This window comes from Taudactylus pleione, unplaced genomic scaffold (genome assembly GCF_031769625.1).
Source record: "Taudactylus pleione unplaced genomic scaffold, aTauple2 ptg000520l, whole genome shotgun sequence".
In the NCBI taxonomy this organism is placed as follows: Eukaryota; Metazoa; Chordata; class Amphibia; order Anura; family Myobatrachidae; genus Taudactylus; species Taudactylus pleione.
In genome coordinates, this window is record NW_028284922.1 from 10,397,125 (window position 1) to 10,420,877 (window position 23,753).

General features: G+C 43.7%; 1 protein-coding gene across 1 annotated transcript in view; it reads left to right on the forward strand.

Annotated features, from left to right (window-relative positions):
- Positions 1-17,999, forward strand: part of TAPT1 (transmembrane anterior posterior transformation 1) — a 74,787-nt gene extending 56,788 nt beyond the window's left edge. Inside the window, exons 11-14 of the mRNA XM_088450644.1 lie at positions 1,008-1,076; positions 3,812-3,888; positions 6,573-6,733; positions 14,301-17,999. Of these exons, the coding sequence (XP_088306770.1) occupies positions 1,008-1,076; positions 3,812-3,888; positions 6,573-6,733; positions 14,301-14,527 (534 nt within the window). The 3' untranslated portion in view covers positions 14,528-17,999. The remainder of the gene's footprint in view (positions 1-1,007; positions 1,077-3,811; positions 3,889-6,572; positions 6,734-14,300) is intronic.
- Positions 18,000-23,753: the final 5,754 nt, after the last annotated feature.

The window sequence follows — 23,753 nt, forward strand, 5'->3', positions numbered from 1 at the left end:
TTTTAGTCCATCTCAGTGTATCTGACCCGCGGAAGCAGAATTAAAAACTTAAATTTGACTCAATGGCAGCTCATTGTAAATCCGATGAGACGCATTTTGCTTGCACAAGGCCGCATTGTTTTGTGATTGACACTTGTTTAAAAAAACACACATTGACCACCCTTACATAAAGCAGTGCTGTTATATGCTTTCTTACTTTTAGACCTACATTAAAATACACATTGCTAATGTCATTGTGTATGTAGCCTTAGTCCAGTTTTATTTGCTATAGAACATGATGAATCTGTTATACAGATGTGTCCTCACTCAGCCCCTCTTAGCCCACCTGGTCCTGTGAGACTCTGCTAGTGCCGGGCGTCTTTTTTGCCGAAAATACGTCTAAGGCGCAATGTGATACGACTAGGACGCGCCAGAAGACTGGGCTGATTCATTTCATATGTGACACTTGTATATCTGTGAGCGAGTTAGTCTCTCAATCGGAATACGATGCAGTGGTATGCAGGTCTTTTTCCACGTCAAGTTCCGTTTACAGACTCAGTGGCACACAGATATAAAAGTGTCACATATCATACTAATCGGCACAGTCTCCTGATACGTCCTAGTTGCATCACAGTGCGACTTAGACGCGTTTTCGGGAAACTAAGACACCTGACGGTAGCAGAGTTGCACAGGACCTGACGGCTCACTCACACCAGGCATGGCGCATTGAGGCTAGATGTAGGAGGACACATCTGTACCCATCCATATACAGAAACTGATTTCTTGTAAAACGAGTACAGCCATATTTCTATCCACTCTGTGATGAATACAGAATGTGCTTAGCTACTGATCTACCAGAGGAAAACGGGCAGCTTTATTTTTAAACAGTATTTTGGCACAGATAGGGTGATGGAAACTCACTGACCCACATTCAGCTCTTAACTTCGTCCACAGTGACCCACTTTAAGTATATAGTGTTTCATATTCATTTCAGCAAGGTTACAAGAAATGCCTCCTTTCTGTTTCAGGCTTACACTGATTACAGTGACTCCGTCTCCAGGCGGATGGGCTTCATCCCTCTGCCACTTGCAGTGCTTGTAAGTATAAACGTGTGAGACTAGCCTGCCGTACAGAGGATGGGCGCTATTCATTAGCATGCACTTTATGTAAATCACTTGTGCTAGAAGCAAAGGAAAACGAGATGAGATGTAACAGATCTGAGATAAGAGAATGAGAATGGAGGTCAAGAAGGCAGTTTTGTGCAGGATATTACAGGGTGTTACTGGGAGGGTGTTTGGTCCAGGCTGTCAGTGGCTGTCTTAAGTGCTACAAATTTAATCAGAGACCTAATTATTGAATTTAAATGTATACATATTAACTAATTGGTGTTTGGTGTGCAGGTTATGCATTAGGAAGTCACAGACATGCACCCAAATATATATACAGTAAATAATTTTTACTAAATAAAGTAATTATTTATTTATTTTTTTACTTTATTGTTTTAAGTGCATTTCTGTGCTTGACCACAAAATGTATAATGAGAACTAGCTGTTGCTCGCGGCTTCGACCATGATGTAATCTCTCTTGCCAACTTTTTTTTTTTGTCTGAGTTGTTCTAGTTGTATTACTTTGCATAGGGGCCTGGTGCTGGAGTAACTCACAAGACCAGTAGCTCTATACACACTGGTGGCAGCAGCACCTTCACTCTCCACTCACGCCAATGTCACTGTGTGCCCTGTGCACAGACTGTTTCCTATCCTACACAAGTGACCGCGGGCCCAAACCACCTCTCCCCCCACCACTTACCGGCCAGACGCATGGTGCCACCCCTACCTCTTGCATTGATGTCAGTCAATATTGTTTTTGTCATTGTTTCATCTCAATCCATCAAGTTAAAGCTGAGCAAAGTGCAGGTTATTTCTAGGAGGTTCCACTACAGAATGATGCAGGTGTGTGAATTACAAACAAGTAAATGTGCAGAATTATACAATCCGGACATAAGTGCACTGTGAAGTTATGGCATCGAGACCAATGAGTGATAATGGCAGCATCGCTCTATTTTACAGGCACCATATTGGGGTGGACACAATAATTTGCTCCTCAAATCTGAAGGGATAAGTGAAATGGATTCATAAATGATGTATATGTTCTGTAGAGGTTTCATTCTGAGCTTCTTTTTCTAACCATCCTTTATCCTGGTATTAATGTCTAACAACTTGGTGGATGTTAAGCTAGATACACACTGGAACGATGTCTGAACCATATGCTGTTTTATAACGACATATCGCCGACATCGCTCAGTGTGTACCGGCGAATGCGCGCTGCCGCTAGCAACGGTCGCCAGGTTTGATTGTGCTACACATCAAACCTAGCGATATCGCTAGCGGCCAGTGTGTTAATAAATGACGGAACTGTGAACGTTACATCATTCCTCAAAGTCGTCCAGTGTGGACGCACAGTCACAGTTGACGGCCATTCATTCCGATGTCAGAACGAATGCCAGTCGCTCCAGCGTGTACCTAGCTTTAGACCTCATATCGTGCAGTGTATTCAGAATGACGTGGTTAGTATATAAATATCTTTTTGTAGAAGGAAGTTACTTTCAAGCCATTAACTGCAGCCTGAACAATATCCTACATACTTGCTTTTACTTTCACAGACCTCCATCTGTATTAGTACTTAACTGCTGTCATCAACTGTTGATGTAAAATATGTATGTACATTGATGCCCGTATCTTACATTATATATTTCATAACCACATAATAACATTGACCTGTAACAGAAGATAAAGATAGCCCTGCCTTATAGAACTTACAGTCTTGGAGGTATGGGGGACACATGATGCATAAGGCAGCAGTGGGGAAAGTGTATGTGGCAACCACAAGGCAGATGTGTGATCAGCCGCTGATAATACAGCAGACATTTTTGTACCGCTACTTGTATGGTTGGTATGAGAGGAGACAGTGGAAGGTGGAGACATAAACATATCAAGGAGGCTGCAGACATCACCAAAGGAGGAACATACAGTAGGGCCTGATTCAGAGCTGTACACTATTGCCATCATGTCTTTGCAAATACAAGCATCTGCGTTCAGAGGAGCAGCATCGGTCGCAGATCATTCCATGTTAGCAGTCCTGAGTGAGTCTATGATCGCGCAGAAGGGCTGTGAGAACTGAGACGACGGAGCCATATTTCTTGCATAGGGGATCGCAGATGCAGGATGTGACTCCCCTCAATGTGCCTGCGTTTTTAGAAGACACTCCCCGTTACCACCCCCAAATGCTCCCTGTCATACTGTGCGAATACTCACTGGGTGCAACTACGGCAATGTACCTTGATGGATGCGCAGACGGCCTACAGTCACTCAACTGCACGAATACATCAGCATATCATTCATCTCTGAATCAGGCCCATAGATGGCAACAGCAATGACAGCTGAGGTCTGGGTCCTGTAGCTGGATGCGATAACATTCCCCAGTACTATTCTTTTCACATAGTCTTCACAAGTTTTGTGTAACAGTTCTGTATTTGTGTGAAGTTGATTATATGGGAGATACAGTACAGAGCTGATCTAAAGAGCTGCCACCTCTAGCTGTCATCCATGTATCGCATGCCACACTAACGCTGGGTACACACTCCCTATGTGCAGTGCCAACCCTTTTCCCTAGTCATCTACATGTATGGCCACTTTGGACACTGATCTGCTCTCTGTAGAAGCTAAGGGAAGGACGTGTGTGTGTGTGACCAGCGTTACTTGCAGAGAGACCTTGTCCTGAATTGGTGTAGAGTTTGACCACAGATATTTTAAACACAATCTGTTCTCTTTTACAGTTAATCAGAGTGGTGACCAGTTCAATTAAGGTGCAAGGTGTCTTGGCATACACCTGTGTTGTGCTCTTCTACTTTGGGTAAGTTCTCCATGATAGTTTGGTTTTTACACCTTATTACCTGCTTAAAGGGTGTGTTTTATACATTACTACAGAATGTTATAACCCACAGTGGTGTGACAAAGCTTCATTAGCTCCCCAATGTTTTCCGCATTTTGGCAAAGATCTCACTGTTACAGAGACAAGCTTTCTGTATGCAGGCAGTGCATTGCTGACCATGTATAACCTGTGCAGGAAGTAAGAAGATGTCATTATTGTATAACTTTGGAATCTTAAGTTTTGGCTGAAATGATCCTTAAAAAGGGAAATGTCCAGTACAGGATTTATTTTCTTCTTATATTTCACTACTTAGAAAACAGGTGGGGAACCCATACAGTGATTGATCGTTATTATCTAGACCTAACTTCCTGAGAATGTTTAGATTGTGTGCTACAGTCCTGTCACTAGTAGCAGAGGCCCTGATTCAGAGCCGAACGCTCTGACCAGAGCGCTCGCTCTGAATCAGGGCCGTCTTAGTAAAATTTGGAGCGTCCTCCTGGACGCTCGCATAGCTGTGGGTTACCACCCACAGCTTATGCGAGCGTCCATGATGATGCCGCAAGCCCCGGAGTGATTTTGGCTCTATCAGTGCCAGAATCACTCCCACTGACATCACTAGTGATGTCAGTGGGGCCGGCTTCAGACGGTAGGCGTTCCCATGGGAATGCCTCCGTCTGGCAGCCACGCCCCCGGCACGGCCACCAAAGGGAGCGTGCTGTCAATCAACATCGACAGCACGCCCCCTTTGGTGTGAGACCCGGAGCGACAGCTTGGCTGTCGTTGTCCGGGTCTAGCGCATGCGCACGACGGAGCTCCCTCCGTCGTGCGCATGCGCAGTGGGGGAACATCGACCCGCTTGCGAGCGTCCTGCGCTCGCGAGCGGGTCTGAATGACCCCCAGAGTGTACATATCCTAAAATACTGAGACAGTAAAGTTTGACAAATTTGGGGAAGTTTATAAAAACAAAAAACCATATACAGCAACAATGCCGTACTACACATAGCCACTTATCACATGTTGGCTTTCTTATTGTAAACAAATAACATGTTGGAACTTTGTCAAGATGTGAAATTAACAGCAGTCTTCCTGCCTCAGTTTGAAGGTAACCAGATTGGGGTGAACACAATAATTGTGCAGGATCCTCTCTGTCTGTGGCTTTCTTCTTGGCTTTGTCATGAGTTTGCCCTTAAGTCATGTAGTCCTGTACTCTTCAACATGCACGAGTGGACTCAACATTGCTTTTAACAAGATCATGCTAGTCCTCTCCTGAAATACTAAGAGCTCTTGTGAACATTCAGATTATTTTCAATGGTATAAAGTGTCATAACTGTTCCACGATACATGTGCTGGAGATTGAGATAGATTATGAAAAGGTCCTGCTCACTTTAGTAAAATGAACCTTCTAAAAATGACAAGTAAAGTGTTCTGTACCTAAATTTGTCTAAAGGCTGAGTTTAGATTTGGGCCAGTATAGGGGTACACTTGTCATATTTTAAGTCAAATTGTGTACATTAGATTGTTTTCAAAGGAGTATATCCTTCCAAAAGTGAAAGTAAAATTTGGGTCGGAGGTCGTTAATCTCTCAGATCTGCCATTGGTCTCTCCATAGTCCTTCGTATTCAGTCTGACAATGTTGTGAAGCTTCTAGTTAGAGAGCATTAGATGGGCAATCACTTTTACAATGCTCCTCTAGAAAACAGCATCCCAATAGTGTGGCCACACTGGGATTTTTGAATGCTAAAAGATAATTGTTGTTCTTCGGCTTTCCCTAATTTACAAAAAAGTGGTTACTTATCTCTGAAGTTTAATTCTGTTACATTGTAGAATAGTTGCCTAGCACCCTACAGACACCTGCCATTCTGTCATGTCGGAGGCTTTCTTAGTTGTGCCTCCCACTGAATTACAGGTTTAATAACCACGCACAGCCTATACTCACAGACCTCGTTACCCCGCAGTCTTTCATGTATCATAGCATTACAGCAAGGTACAGTTCTGAATTCCACATTTCATCACTGTTTAGACACCGCATAGATATGTTGAAATGGCTATAACTGTCTTCCAATGTTTTGCAGCAGCTTGAATTATTCTAACATCCCATTATATCTGATATATTAACATAATAAAGATTTAATTTCCATAATGGACAGTTTTTATAATAAGAGATATGGATTCAGCTCTGAGTGCCTATTAGTGTGAATGCTTTCTTCTCTTTCTTCTGCCAAATGTAGAAATTCCACAGAGGAATTAAATCCTTAAATCCCCAAATCTTTCCAGTGAATGATTGATCTATTTCTTGCAATCATCATATGATATATCATTTTATTGTATACACATCATTTTAGTGAATGGTTCACCCTCATTTATTTCACACATCCATCTCTCTCACACCTGCCCTCAAACGAGTCTTGTACTTTCTGGTTATCATTAAAGATCTTACACACTCTGTATAATATTTACCCTGTCAATAGCTTTTACAGGTGATGCCCACGTTACCTTACTTAGTTTATATCTAAAAGACTGATTCTATTCAGCCTGTTACGCTATGTTGTGGTGAGGTATATACTCTGCTGTCATGTGTTAACAGACGACGTTCTCTGTTCTTCAATAAATTCACCTCTTATTGCATAGCCCCTGCTTACACCGCTCTACTTTTATCTTTTAAACAGACTGATAACTCTAAAGGTTCTTAACAGCATTATATTGCTCGGGAAGTCCTGTCAGTACGTGAAGGAGGCCAAGATGGAAGAGAAGTTGTTTCAGCCTCCTGCCACCAGTGCGCCAGGGAAAACGCCGAAGAAAGCCCAGAGCAAATCCAAAGCAAAACAAGGTGAGGTCTCCTGGGCCCCAGGTCCACCAGTTTTGTGCATAAAGGAAGGTGTGCATGCGTTCAGTTTGTTTGTAGAAATTGCAGATCATCTGTATTTTTTTGCAATGGCATATATGTGAAATATTTAATGACCAACATCACTTCCTTTATTATGTGTGTGACCTTATCGGAAAGAGCTGGCCGCTTGGTTCGTGCACAGGATCTGTCAATGTATCATTGGTGTTTGTATGATGGCTTCATAATCAACCAGATGCTGTCATCATTTAACCACACGAACTTATAGATCCTGATCCACACAGGCAGCCAATCAAAATCACAGTTTCTACAGCACATCTTCATTTACAGGTCCTTCTTTTGCCTTGCCTGTATAATAGGGATCACCGTCAGTGGGTTAACATTGATGGTATGAAGCCATTGATGGTTTGACCCACTGATGGTCTCACCAACCAATGGTCATCCCTGCTCTTACTCGCCGGGCCAATCAGAGGTGGTAGCAGGACTTTGTGGGTCATGTTGCAGGTGGAGTCAAGTTCTATGTCCCAGCACCAGGGGAAAAGGAGCAAAAAAAAATTGCTTGGCTGTTCCATTGATGGCAGAGAACCCAAATCTCCAACATCATTGGTTAACCAACGATGGTTGTTACCCATTGATGGACATCCCTACTGTATAATGTATACCTAACCAGGGATTTGTGTATGTGAGGCTAACTGTAAGTGTACTAATATTGAGACACCCTTGTTGTCCAGATGCTTTTCATTATTATTTTTTTTATTATTCACATCTATGCGATGAATGGTGTTCATTTTAATAACATGCTGGTAACCCAGAGGTTCTCAGACCTGATCCTTAGGACCCCCTCACATTCATGTTTTCCAGGTCACCTAGCGGGTGCACAGGTGTGTTCATTAATCACTGACACATTTTAAAACTTCCACTGGTGGAACTAATTATTTCACTTTATTCTGTGCAGAGACCTAGAAAACATTTGTTTGGGGTCCGGAGGACCGAGTTTGAGAACCTGTGTTGTAACCTGTAGCTGCCAGACATGTGCATTCATTGAGGAACCTGCATTGTAGATATTCCAAAATCTGATTGCTGCAATGGGTTACAGCACATTTCATGGAGTAGGCCCCAATGTAGCAATAGTTTGTATATGTATACATTTAAAATAGCATATACAAAGTGCTATAGTGCAGAGGAGACGACCCCCAGTATGTGTGGTTACCTTCCCAGCATTTCTATTCATTCATTTTCAGTTTGTGTGTTTTTTACAATAATGTTTCTTTTTTGGTTAGAAATCGATATGTGCACATTGATTATTTTCATTTTTTTTTAACAATGCAAAAATAGGTTGACATTTTTTCTATTAAAATGGCATGGATGCCAACATAGTTGGTGCATCCATTGTGAAAGAATATAATTGTTCACTAGGATCTAGTGTACCTGAGTTGGGTATGGACAAGTATCGGTTTCCATGATGACTGAAAAATATTCCTTGGAGGCTGCTTTGTTGTCCCTCTGTCTTAACTTTTTTTGTGTTGAATGGTGCAGTATTTTAATACACAGTTTTGTGTGACGCACTTTTATTAAAGCCTAAGGGCTCAATCCAATTAGGTGCAAAGGGGTCAATGACATAGAAACACCGGCAACGGCTCAGCGATTTGCCCCTCTCACGGCCGGATCTTACCCCAGATTCGCAGACTTTTGCTTGCAGTAATATGGAGCTGTGAACAGCAATGTGCGAGTCTGGAGGTACCGTAAGTGCAACATACAGCCTCACTTACCTGCTGGTATAATGCGGTGTGTTCTGCTGGTGTAATAACGTGCTGTGATAGTATGAGATTTGCACTTCTGGTATAATGTGGTATGTTCTGCTGGTGTAATAACATGCCTGTGATAGTATGAGATTTGCACTGCTGGTATAATGTGGTATGTTCTGCTGGTGTAATAACATGCCTGTGATAGTATGAGATTTGCACTGCTGGTATAATGTGGTATGTTCTGCTGGTGTAATAAGGTCATACTTACTGACATTCTGGCAGCCCCCCTCTGGGATGCTCTCGGGTGAGTAGGCAAGAATGAATAAGGTGGCGGTGTAGTCTGTGGTATATTCTGGTGTAATAAGGTGCCTGTGTAGTCTGTGATAGTATAACATTGCTACTGCTGGTATAATGTGCTCTGCTGGTGTAATAAGGTGCCTGTGTAGTCTGTGATAGTATAACATTGCTACTGCTGGTATAATGTGCTCTGCTGGTGTAATAAGGTGCCTGTGTAGTCTGAGATAGTATAACATTGCTACTGCTTATATAATGTGCTCTGCTGGTGTAAAAAGGTGCCTGTGTAGTCTGTGATAGTATAACATTGCTACTGCTGGTATAATGTGCTCTGCTGGTGTAATAAGGTGCCTGTGTAGTCTGTGATAGTATAACATTGCTACTGCTGGTATAATGTGCTCTGCTGGTGTAATAAGGTGCCTGTGTAGTCTGTGATAGTATAACATTGCTACTGCTGGTATAATGTGCTCTGCTGGTGTAATAAGGTGCCTGTGTAGTCTGTGATAGTATAACATTGCTACTGCTGGTATAATGTGGTATGTTCTGGTGTGATAAGGTGCCTGTGTAGTCTGTGGTATGTTCTGGTGTGATAAGGTGCCTGTGTAGTCTGTGGTATGTTCTGGTGTAAGGGTATCCACTTCACGATATACAAACGACAGCACGATTACGACATTGCAATCGTGCTGTCGTTAGTATAGCTAGTGATGTGCCTAGACTGAACGTTCACTCGTTCAGTCCCGGCACATCCCTCATCCCCGTACATGCTGAACCGGACGAGATCGTCAGCTTGATCTGCATATATGGGCGATGTCCGATATCAGAAGCGACCAGCGGGCACGCGCATCGCTGGTCGCTTCTGACCAAAACATGCACGATGCATTCGCGATTTGCGAGCAATTGCACGATAACGATGTAGTTATCGTGCAATCGCTTGGATAAATCGCTAAGTTGATTTCCCCCCATTATAGGTGCCTGTGTAGTCTGTGATAGTATGACATTGCTACTGCAGGTTTAATGTGCTCTGCTGGTGTAGATACAATGGCTATATATATTATATATATATATATATATATATTTATATATTATATTATATTGGGCTCTGCTGGTTATTTTAAGCAGGTTTTTTTAAGGGATGGGGTCACAATGTAGACATAATGTCAACATTTATGTCGACAGCTGCAAATGCCGACATTAGATTTAGGGTTGGGTGTAAGGACATACTGTCGCAATCGTAGTTTACAACATTAGACGCGACGTTAGCCGCAGCCGCCAGGTTAGTGTACTTACCACTGGATGAGCCGCATTGCCACACTGCCAATTGTCGACATTGTTAGCATGTCAACATTTCATTAGTGTCGACATGGTTCAAAATATACTGAACCCCTTTTTTATATAAAATATTCAAAGTAATAAGGTCTTAGTTTGGAATAGTAGGCTATGTTAAAATGCCTGATCCTATTACAGCTTTTTCTTACAAAATTGCTGGGTCGTCCATTTGTCCTTTGATTCTAAATATTAAATAAATGTGTCCAAGTCTGTTATGTATATTGGTGTACCTCCGTGTGGATTGAGTGTGTTATGTATATTGGCGTACCTTTGTATAGGTTGTGTGTGTTATGTACATTGGTGGACCTTTGTGAGGATTGTGTGTGTTATGTATATTGGTGTACCTCTGTGTGGATTGAGTGTGTTATGTATATTGGTGTACCTATGTGTGGATTGAATGTGTTATGAACTGTATATTGGTGTACATCCGTGTGGATTGAGTGTGTTATGTATATTGGCGTACCTTTGTATAGGTTGTGTGTGTTATGTACATTGGTGGACCTTTGTGAGGATTGTGTGTGTTATGTATATTTGTGTACCTTTGTGAGGATTGTGTGTGTTATGTATATTGGTGTACCTCTGTGTGGATTGAGTGTGTTATGTATATTGGTGTACCTATGTGTGGATTGAATGTGTTATGAACTGTATATTGGTGTACATCCGTGTGGATTGAGTGTGTTATGTACATTGGTGTCCCTCCGTGTGGATTGAGGGCCTGATTCAGAGCCGGACGCTCTGACAGAGCTCTCGCTGTGAATCAGGGCCGGGTATTTTGTTTTTCAGAACGGCCTCCTGGCCGCTCGCATAGCTGTGGATGACCACCCACAGCTATAGCGAGCGGCCATGATGATGGTCGCGATGGTCAAGACCATCGCGACCATCGGGCTTGCGCCGAGACCCTTATGATAGGGTCTCGTTGCCGCAAGCCCTTGAGAGCTTTTGGCTCTAACAGAGCCGAAAGCTCTCCCACTGACATCACCTGTGATGTCAGTGGGGCCGGCCCCAGACAGTAGACGTTCTCATGGGAACGCCTCTGTCTGGCCAGCCACGCCCCCGGCCTGCCCACCAAAGGGGGCGTGCTGTCACTCAACATCGACAGCACGCCCCCTTTGGTACGAGAGCCGGCTCCATCGTGGGCATGCGCACTTGTCTACCATCGACCCATTTGCGAGCGCACAGCACTTGCGACCGGGTCTGAATCAGGCCCTGAGTGTGTTATTTATATTGGTGGACCTCCATGTGGATTGTGTGTGTGATGCATATTGGTGTACCTCCGTGTGGATTGAGAGTGTTATGTATAGTGGTGTACCTCCGTGTGGATTGAGTTTGTTATTGATATTGGTGTACCTCCGTGTGGATTGAGTGTGTTATGTATATTGGTGTACCTCCGTGTGGATTGAGTGTGTGATGTATATTGGTGTACCTCCGTGTGGATTGAGAGTGTTATGTATAGTGGTGTACCTCCGTGTGGATTGAGTGTATTATGTATATTGGTGTACCTCCGTGTGGATTGAGTTTGTTATTTATAGTGGTGTACCTCCGTGTGGATTGAGAGTGTTATGTATAGTGGTGTACCTCCGAGTGGATTGAGAGTGTTATGTATAGTGGTGTACCTCCGTGTGGATTGAGAGTGTTATGTATAGTGGTGTACCTCCGTGTGGATTGAGAGTGTTATGTATAGTGGTGTACCTCCGTGTGGATTGAGTGTGTTATGTATAGTGGTGTACCTCCGTGTGGATTGAGTGTGTTATGTATAGTGGTGTACCTCCGTGTGGATTGAGTGTGTTATGTATATTGGTGTACCTCCGTGTGGATTGAGTGTGTTATGTATAGTGGTGTACCTCCGTGTGGATTGAGTGTGTTATGTATAGTGGTGTACCTCCGTGTGGATTGAGGCCCTCATTCAGAGCCGTACACTCTGAGCAGAGCGCACGCTCTGAATGAGGGCCGCCCTCCATAAAAATGGAGCGTCCTCCTGGACGCTCGTATAGCTGTGGGTCAACACCCACAGCCTATACGAGCGTGCAGTTTGATGGCCGCGATGGTCGTGACCATCGCGACCATCGAAACTGCGAGCCGGAGCCTGCGGTTGAGGTTTTCAACCGCAAGGCCCGGAGTGATTTTGGCTCTATCAGAGCCAAAATCACTCCCACTGACATCACTAGTGATGTCAGTGGGGCCAGCTTCTGACGGGAGGCGTTCCCTTAGGAACGCCCCCGTCAGGGAGGCACGCCCCCGGCATGCCCACCATAGGGGGCGTGCTATCAATCAACATCGACAGCACGCCCCCTTTGATCAGACACAACGAGCGAAGGACTTTCCTTCGCTCGTCGCGTCTGGCGCATGTGCACGACGGAGCTCCCTCCGTCGTGCGCATGCTCAGTGCACACCATCGACCCACTTGCGAGCGGACAGCCGCTTGCAAGTGGGTCTGAATCAGGGCCTGAGTTTGTTATGTAGAGTGGTGTACCTCCGTGTGGATTGAGTGTGTTATGTATATTGGTGTACCTCCGTGTGGATTGAGTGTGTTATGTATAGTGGTGTACCTCCGTGTGGATTGAGTGTGTTATGTATATTGGTGTACCTCCGTGTGGATTGAGTGTGTTATGTATAGTGGTGTACCTCCGTGTGGATTGAGTGTGTTATGTAGATTGGTGTACCTCCGTGTGGATTGAGTGTGTTATGTATAGTGGTGTACCTCCGTGTGGATTGAGTGTGTTATGTATAGTGGTGTACCTCCGTGTGGATTGAGTGTGTTATGTATAGTGGTGTACCTCCGTGTGGATTCAGTGTGTTATGTATATTGGTGTACCTCCGTGTGGACGGGTGTGATATATATTACCGCCGGCCGCATGGCCGGCAGTTCAATTCCCGACAGCGGCTGCACGACAAAGAAGGAAATCCCGATCATCCTAAAGGGTAAGTATTTACTAACCTAACCCTCCTTAGGGGTGTCTTATCAGGTGTCTTATCCTTAGGGTGTCTTATCCGTAGGGGCTCTGAATCAGGGCCTTTTTTTTTTTTTTTTTTCCTTTTTGTGACCACCCACAGCTATAGCGAGCGGCCATGATGATGGTCACGATGTGATGTCAGTGGGGCCGCCCCCAGACGGTAGGCGTTCTCATGGGAACGCCTCCGTCTGGGCAGCCACCCCCCCCGCCTGCCCACCAAAGGGGGTGTGCTGTCTATGTTGAGCGGTATGAGACTCGGAGCGACGGCTTGCCTGTCGCTATCCAGGTCTCGCGTGCGCATGACGGAGCCGGCTCCGTCATGCGCTCTGGGCCACCATCGACCCGGTTGCGAGCTCTCAGCGCTTGCGACAGGGTCTGAATCAGGCCCTGAGTGTGTTAAATACTGGGTTGGAATTCAAAACAAAGTGGTTCAGTTGTTAGGAGAGAATTCTGAAACTGAAATTTAAAACTAGAGGTTTATTCTTGAAATTAATCTGTTTATAAATGTCTCAACCCTCCAATTCTAAATTGAATCTGAAATCCACCTGGCTTATGTGGAATTGATCAGCTGTCTACTAATGAATGTTATGTTGCCTTACGTTTGTGAAGATGGGAGGCTGACCATAACCAGTTAAATAGTTTTTTAAAAACTGGTTAGAATTTACCCTTTTTTTTTTATTGATAGAATGTATTAATGAAAAACATATACCTAGGGGGGTGTTTTGCAATCCTCTCCGCCCCACCCCGTGTCAATAGGCCCCCAGCAGTATAACCCCCTAATGGTAATAGATTCCAGAGGCAGAGCCCCCCCACCTACAGAGTCAATGGGCTTCTACTGTATTGGTATCCCTCCCCATGTGTCACCCATAACTGCAGGGGGGACTGATCATAGGCTCGAGTGAGGGGGTCTTATGTTCCCCTCTTCGCACTTTGGGTGTACAACACATGCACCCCAGAGTGGCGTTGGCACAGCATTCTGGGGTGCGATTTTGGGAGTGATGACAGTGGTCACAGAACATGACATCACTCCTGGAGGGTCGTATTAGCAGATCCGTTCTGCACGTGTTTCCTCCATAACAGACTGGGGGCACAGGAGGATGGCATGGGATGCGACCCCCATCAGTTTTAAGTCCAGCTGGCCACGCTCGCATCCCATGGACCTGGCCAGGTAAATGGTTAAAAGCATTGCTATGTAATAAATTTTGTACTAATTACACATCATGTCTTTAATGTCAGGTACCCCTACAGATGCCCCTGTCAGCGCGTCAGTCACCAGCCAGCCCAAGCGGCAGAATTCCACTGCACCACTGCTTGTGCAAAGTAATCCCGACCAGTTCCTGACCACTCCAGACGGAGAGGAGAAAGACATTACACAGGACGGCACAGATCTCAAACACAAGTCTGCCAACAAGGATCTGCTCGACATAGACCGGTTCACCATCTGTGGAAATAGAATCGACTGAAGTGTGAGACAAAACGGGAAAGAACTATCTGAGCTCGGCACCTGGATATTTATTTTTTTATTTTTCTTTAAATTATTTCCACAGGCACGATCTGTTGCCTTTTTTAAAGGGCAGCGTGCCGTGGATCTGGCGGGTGCAGACTCGAGACGTTAGGAGCGTTTCCTGAAAACTGTTGATGGTGCCTGCAAAGCCTAGCGTAGGTGCACAGTGACTGCACGGGAAGAATTGTGCTGGGCAATGTGGAGCTTTGTATATGACGTTCTGTCTGGATCCTTGATTTTAGTGTAGAAAATAGTGGACAGTCTGGGGGAAAAAAAATCCCCACCAGTCATTGCCAGTTATTGTAGAGGTCAGCTAGCTTAGGCCAAGATCAAATGCCTTAAAAAAAAAATTCATATACACAGAACCACGATACTGGGTATCAATTAATTCCTTCCAAATAGCTTCAACCGTGTGTCATACAGTTATATATCACACTTCTAATTTATTCACCTAGTAGGGTTACATTTGTAATTTAGAAGCCTTAAAGTAAAACTATGATCTTAAATATTTATATTCTTTTCCAGAATAAAAAAATTTAAAATATATTTTAACAGGTACTAGTAAATCAACAAGTTTCACTTGCCTGGAGCATATCTCATATAAACTTGTAAAGTGACGTGAACAAGCTTCACTAGGAACAGACCGGGCTTGTCTGACATGTACAAGCTGTTTTATTTCTACATATGCCAAGTAATCAAATGCCCTCTACTAAAGTTGCTTTTTTATTTTTTTTCCCATAATGTACTAATAAAACATCTTATTGCTGTTATGTATTGTGCTGCATGCAAAAAACAGGTAACTACCATCTTTCTAAACGCTGAGCTGCAGGGGAGAAGAAACCAGAAAACTACAAGTAGTAAAGCCACAAAGTAGAAATTAGGGGCACCAAATATTACACAGCAGGGCTTAATACATAGATTTCACATGAAATAAAGAGTTATTAAAGTCTCCTACACACCGTGGGAGTCGTCATGTGGGCTGAAACACCATTTAAGAGACTTTTACAAGGAGACACCGCCTCATAAATATTAGTCATGAAACCACCTCATTGATTCCCAGACAATCTATAGACTACATTTTCATGAATATTGCCAGCCCACAAAATGGCTGCTATGTCTGGGTGCTCTTTAACATAAAGCAGTAACTGGGGGGTGGGGGCTTGTTGATGTAGTGGCATGGGTTACTGGCCCACTCGCTGATGTACATTAATATCCTGTTTACTTATATTTCTTCACATGGTCAGAACCACCAATATCTATGTGCCATAGGTTCTCCAGCCATTATCCTGTTCCTCCAGAAGAATGTGTGGGATAATAATAAGTGCAGTGGTTTTTACATTTAAAAAAAAAACTAATAATTTTTTATATGAATATGATAAATGCTGATGTCATTGTTTTCCTGCAGGTTAAGGGCCACCAATGGTTTTGTATAGGCGAAAAGCAGTCCAGTGATGTCCCAGTGACCTGAATAGATAATAACTGGATCTGTGTCCATTTTGGCATACGTCTGAGTGCAAATTTTGTACTTTGGCAGGAACACCAAACAAGATTACTGGGAGCAATTCATGGAGTCTGCCAATGACCACACCCATAGTGATCAGTGTCAGTGAACTGCCTCTAACGGGGTTGGGTACACGTTCCCGGCGCTGATAATGCTGGCGGTCAGAATCCCTACTGTGAAAATCCCGATGCATGCAGGGAAGTATTCTAACTCTAAGCCTAACTTTCCTCTTCAGCAGCCTAATTCTCACCATCTAGATCGCAGTCGTTGGGATTCTGACTGCGGTCGGAATTCCAGCGCTTGGATTCTGTCCGTCGCCATTGTATGCGCCAGGACGCTGACTACAACCCCTTCCTTAACCATACAAAAATATCTGATATTTGACCAAAGCTGCACTTGCAAAATCAAAAATTCTATTTATAATATTCATCTCCACATCCAATATAGTACATATCAACTAATCTATTTAATTGTATTGAAAACCTGGATTATATATGTTCAGCAGCAAAGCTATTCCTACTGTTTTAAAAATTTCCAGATCTAGGACAGGGAGATTATTCAAAAGATATTCTGTTTCCATATAGTATAACAGTTTATTCCTGTGAGTCCTTAACATGATCTTTTTATGCAACACCAGGCTCTCTAAATGCTAAATATTTTTTATAAGGAAATAAAATTAAATATTTTCACTTGACAATAGGTGACCTGTCACTTTGGGTCTGTACCTCATACACAGGCTGATATTTAACCAGCAATAACAAGTAAAAATAAAATGGGAAACACTATTTTGTCAGAATTACCTCATGCGGTTTTAAGGTGTAACTGTCACTGATACACCACTGTGGCAGCCATTTTGTGGGCTGAACTATCTTATTCATGAGGCTGTAGACTACAGATTGGCTTAGAACTAGTGCTATCACTGAGGCACAAGGCAAAAAGAATCCTACAAAAAGAATCCTGTGCCTCAGTGATGTCACTAGTGACTAATCACTTTATCACAATATGGCTGCCTCCAGCATGTCTGCCAGATGCACTTTAGGACCACATGAAAACGTAACCGTTAAATTAAATAGTCGACAAAGAAAACAGCCCCTTTAGGGTATTCTTCCCCTTTATAAGAATCCATGACGTTCACTTCCTTTTAAAGAGAAGCAATCGTTCCTCTGAACAGCCGGTTGCAAACCTAACCAAGAAAAGAAATCTGCGAGGTGCTGGGTTAATTTTGCCTAGAGTCTGTGCCATAGACCTGTCTGTCACTTCAACACAACGGGGTAGATTTAATAAAGCTTTTATAAATGAAAAGTGGAGGCAGTGCCCACGTCAACCAATTAGATTTCAGCTTTCATTTTATCTTAGTACATTGTAGAAAATGATGGCTACTATGTGATTTGTTGCTATGGGCAACAACTGTACTTTTTCATTTTATAGATTTGAAGGAGTCTATCCTTTTGAACGGATTTGGATTTAATCTTGGTGGTTAGACAGGAGGAGGATTTATGTAGGTAGCATTCTTATAGAAGAACATTATGCATTCTAGATAATAGGTAATGTGCTTGTGTACATACACCTTAGTTAAAGAGCTAAGGTTTGTAAAATACTGTACTGCAGTGGATAGATGGGATTGAGTGTGTTATATACTGGGTTGGAATTCTAAATAAAGTGATTCAGTTATTGGGAGAGAATTCTGATAATGAAAGGTAAAGCTAAGGTTTTCTACTTGAAATTAATCCGCTTAGAAGTGTCTCAACCCTCCAATTATAAATTGATTTGTATAGTAATCTGAAATGCAGTTTGATAGCGATTCAGGTGAAATGCTTATTTATGAAGGAAAAGACAAACTTTTTTCATTTGTTGGAAATCATATTGTGTACAAGTTTTATAAGTGCATCTTGTAAAACTAAGCAAAATAAATTTTATAATATTTTATAAACCATGTGAATAGTGTTTTAATACTGTGCAATTCATGAACATTCCAGTGTAAAACCATTAAAGTCAGGGCCGGATTAAGGTCTGTGGGGGCCCCTATCAATAAAAGTTGAAATTATATATACAGTATGTATGTGTGTATATACAATCAGGTGCATAAATATTGGGACATTGACAGAATTTTCATATTTTGGCCTCTATTCACCACCACAATGGCTTTGAAATGAAACAAACAAGATGTGCTTTAACTGCAGACTTTCAGATTTAATTTGAGGGTAATTACATCCAAATCAGGTGAACGGTGTAGGAATTACAACGGTTTCTATATGTGCCTCCCACTTTTTAAGGGGCCAAAAGTAATGGGACTATCAACTCAAAAGCTATATCATGGATAGGTGTGGGCTATTCCCTCGTTATTTCATTATCAATTAAGCAGGTAAATGGTCTGGAGTAGATTCTAGGTGTGACATTTGCATTTGGAATCAGTTGCTGTCGACTCTCAATATGAGATCCAAAGAGCTGTCACTATCAGTGAAGCAAGCCATTATTAGGCTGAAAATCAAAACAAACCCATCAGAGAGATAGCAAAAACATTAGGTTGGCCAAATCAACTATTTGGAACATTCATAAAAAGAAAGAACGCACCGGAGAGCTCAGCAACACCAAAAGACACGGAAGAACACGGAAAACAACTGTGGTGGATGACAGAAGAGTTATTTCCCTGGTGAAGAAAAACCCCTTCACAACAGTTGGCCAAATCAAGAACACTCTCCAGGAGGTAAGTGTATATGTGTCAGTCAAAACAATCAAGAGAAGACTTCACAAGAGTGAATATAGAGGGTTCACCACAAGATGTAAACCATTGGTGAGCCTCAAAAAAAGGAAGACCAGATTACAGTTTGCCAAACAATATCTAAAAAAGCCATTACAGTTCTGGAACAACATCCTATGGACAGATGAGACAAAGATCAACTTGTACCAGAGTGATGGGAAGAGAAGAGTATGGAGAAGGAAAGGAACTGCTCATGATCCAAAACTACCACCTCATCAGTGAAGCATGGTAGTGGTAGTGTCATGACGTGGGCATGTATGGCTGCCAATAGAACTGGTTCCCTTGTATTTATTGATGATGTGACTGCTGACAAAAACAGCAGAATGAATTCTGAAGTGTTTCGGGCAATATTATATGCTCATATTCAGTCAAATGCTTCAGAAATCATTGGACGGCGCTTCACAGTGCAGATGGACAATGACCCGAAGCATACTGCAACAGCAACCAAAGAGTTTTTTAAGGCTAAAAAGTGGAATGTTATGCAATGGCCAAGTCAATCCCCTGACCTGAATCCGATTGAGCATGCATTTCACTTGATGAAGACAAAACTGAAGGGAAAATGCCCCAAGAACAAGCAGGAACTGAAGACATTTGCAGTAGAGGCCTGGCAGAGCATCACCAGGGATGAAACCCAGCGTCTGGTGATGTCTATGCGTTCCAGACTTCAGGCTGTAATTGCCTGCAAAGGATTTGCAACAAAGTATTAAAAAGTGAAAGTTTGATTTAGGATTGTTTAGTTTGTCCCATTACTTTTGGCCCCTTAAAAAGTGGGAGGCAAATATAGAAACCGTTGTAATTCCTACACCGTTCACCTGATTTGGATGTAATTACCCTCAAATTAAATCTGAAAGTCTGCAGTTAAAGCACATCTTGTTTGTTTCATTTCAAAGCCAATGTGGTGGTGAATAGAGGCCAAAATCTGAAAATTCTGTCAATGTCCCAATATTTATGCACCTGACTATGTGTGTGTGTGTGTGTGTATGTATATATATGTATGTATGTATATATATATATATATATATATATATATATATATATATCACACACACACGACAGCAGCGGCACTCAAGGGACCTCAAAAAGTAGACTCAATACACACTGGTAGTTTCAACGTTTCAGCCAATGAAGACTTTTATTAAGAACACAGAAAAAGTACAAAGTGCATACCTTTATAGGACTGTGTGCGTGAATGAAGTGGTGTGTCCGCCCATCCTGCCTGTCCCGGATCGATGACGTCATCAGCAGCATAAACAGTGGCAAAAACAATGACATACATAATGTTTGTAAATAAACAAACAATGGAAACAACAAATACGAGTGCCAGACAAACAACCATAATAAACAAAGACATAAAACAGCACTATTCCCATATAGCAAAACGAACATAGATAATGAGACTCTAGAACATGTTGCAGTATTGTACAGACAGTCTGAGTTGCAAATTAGGCAACAAAAAATTAAATGATCAATGAATCAATTGTTTAAGAAATCAAAGAATATATATAACTGACAATATGTAAGTTTGAATGCAAACACACAAACTACATAGTTGGAAAAAATGAAATGTAGGAAAAACAAAATGGGCAAAACCAAAAGGGATCATAATGCAGCAAAAATGTTATAACCAAAATAATTTTAATGTTGGGCAAAAACTGTTCCCAAAGCAAGCAAGATCCCACATGCTCCTCTGCCCTAACTTGTGGACTCTAGCTGAAAGAGTCCACAGTCTTTAGTATTCTTATGAAGCCTTGACAAAGGTTCCGGAGTGGAACCGAAACGTTGGCAACTATGGATTATGTGCATGCTGATAAAGCTTAAAGTATGTTTTTGACTTCAAAAGTCTGGCGAGTGCCTTTATCTCTTCGTATAGTAGATGTGAAATCATATATATATATATATATATATATATATATATATAATTTTTTTTTTTTTTTAACACACATATATACCCAGACACTCCCCTCATTCACCAATTACTTCCCTCCTCTGTCATGCACCGACAACCCAACACCACCCAATCGCCCTCTTACATTCATCACCAACACACAGTCCATACACAACCCTCATCATTCACTATCTGCACCCCTGCAGCACCCACCGTCATATACTACTAATATAGCTGTAGCACCCAGGCAACCCCTTATTCACTACCAACACCATAGCAGCACCCAGACATACCCCTATATTTACTATCATCACCCCAACAGCACTCATATTCCTTCCCAAACACTACCAACACCCAGATACTCTTCTCATACCCTACCATCACCCAGGAATCCCCTCCTACTCTATCAGCACCCAGGCACCCCCCTCCTACACTACCAATACCCAGTCACTCTTCTCATACACTGCCATCACCCAGGCACCTTCCTCCTACACTACCATCATCAAGGCATCACCTCCTACACTACCATCACCCGGGCACCTCCCTCCTACACTACCAACACCCAGGCACACCTCTCATAACCTACCAACACCCAGTCACTCTTCTCATACACTACCCGTCACCCAGGCACCTTCCTCCTACACTACCATCACCAAGGCATCCCCTCCTACACTATCAACACCCAGGCATCCCCTCCGCTATCAGCACCCAGTCACCCCCCCTCCTACACTACCATCACCCAGTCACTCTTCTCATACACTACCATCACCCAGTCACTCTTCTCATACACTACCATCACCCAGGCACATTCCTCCTACACTACCATCACCCAGGCACCTTCCTCCTACACTACCATCACCAAGGCATCACCTCCTACACTACCATCACCCAGGCACCCCCCTCCTACACTACCATCACCCAGGCACGCCTCTCATAATTTACCATCACCCAGGCACCTCCCTCCTACACTATCAGCACCCAGGCACGCCTCTCATAACCTACTATCACCCAGGCACCTCCCTCCTACACTATCAGCACCCAGGCACCCCCCTCCTACACTACCAACACCCAGTCTTTTCATACACTACCATTACCCAGGCACCTCCCTCCTACACTATCAGCACCCAGGTACCCCCCTCCTACACTACCAACACCCAGTCACTCTTCTCATACACTACCGTCACCCAGGCACCTTCCTCCTACACTACCATCACCAAGGCATCCCCTCCTTTACTATCAACACCCAGACACCCCCTCCTACACTACCATCACCCAGGCACTTCCCTCCTACACTACCATCGCCAAGGCATCCCCTCCTACACTACCAACACCCAAGCATCCCCTCCACTATCAGCACCCAGACACCCCCCTCCTACACTACCATCACCCAGGCACTTCCCTCCTACACTACCATCACCAAGGCATCCCCTTCTACACTACCAACACCCAAGCATCCCCTCCACTATCAGCACCCAGACACCCCCCTCCTACACTACCATCACCCAGGCACTTCCCTCCTACACTACCAACACCCAGGCACCCCCCTACTAGACTGCCAGCACCCAGACACCCTCTCCTACACTAAGAACACCCAGACACCCCCTACTATACTACCAACACCCAGGAACCCCCCTACTGCACTAGCACCACTTAGATACCCCCTTCTACACTACCAGCACCCAGGCACCCACCTACTGCACTACCAACAAAAAGACATCCCCTTCACCCTCACTCATTGCCTGTTGCTGAACAGTTATCTGGTCGTCCAGCTGCAGTGTGCTGCTCGTGCTCGCTCCATGGTGCTCACTGCGCCCACCGACCAGAGCAGTGGAAGGCTGGAAGCAGGTCCCGGCCGCCTTGTGTGTGGGCAGGGAAGAAAGGAGCCGGAAGCAAGGACATGCATGCCCGGTCAGTTTGAAAAGGGGGCGGAGCCAAATCATGAGAGGGGCGGGGCCTAATCGCGATCTGCGGCACCGTTAAAGGGTTTTTAAAAATTGTCTATTAGGGGGAAGTTGCCGGGGGCAGTGTGTGGGGGCCCCTTATGCATATTTTACACGATCTCTCGTTCCGATGTGTCGGAATCGGCCGGATCGTGTAAAATATTGCCTAGTGTGTAGGCACCTATACTGTAGTTTTAAAGAATATATTGGTGATTTATGCTTATTCAAAACAGAAAAACTTTTGCTATCGGCGCTAACAATAATATACTGCAAATCTATGTGTGTGCAGCAAATTAAACCAAGGGGATTTTGTCATGATTTGATCAAAGCATTTAAGCCTGCAGCCCAGCGTCAACGGACCCCTTCTTTTTCTGCAGGTCCCTACACTAGCATATATGCACAGCACACCATTACATTGCAGTTAAATATACTCACCTCCTAGATCAGGGTTGGAGAACCTTTTTTCTACCGAGGGCCATTTTGATATATCTAACCGTATTTGTGGGCCCAGTGCAGGCCATGCCCCCTCCGTGTGATGTCACACAGGGCTGGGGCCACAATCACCTGAGTATCCTGAGGATGCTCCAGGGAGCTGTAACGGCAGTGGTGAGACCGTCTGAAGCATCCTAAGGACGCTCCAGGTGGCACTGCTGCATAGATTCTGGAGGTTACCATTCTAGGCACCCTGGTAGCCAGTTGAGGCTAGCAGAAAAAAAGCTCAGAGGGCCAGACCAAATGATTTTGCGGGCCTTATACGGCGCCCAGGTCTGAGGTTCCCCATCCCTGTCCTAGATACGGAGGGACACATCTACAGCCATGGCCAAAAATTTTGAAAATTACATAAGTATTGGTTGCTACTTCGGTGTTTTTACACCTTTTTGTCAAACATTAAGTTTATGCAAAGAGTCAATATTAGCATTGCTGACCCTTTTTTTTCGAGACCGCTGCAATTCGCCCTGTCAGTCAACTTCTGGGCCACATACTGACTGATGCCCGCCCATTCTTGCCTAATGATTTTGGTTGTGAAATGGCAGTCATGGGCACAGAGGGAGGAGGTGGTGGTCAGAGGAGGGTGTTGAACTTGGCAAAAAGGTGATGATT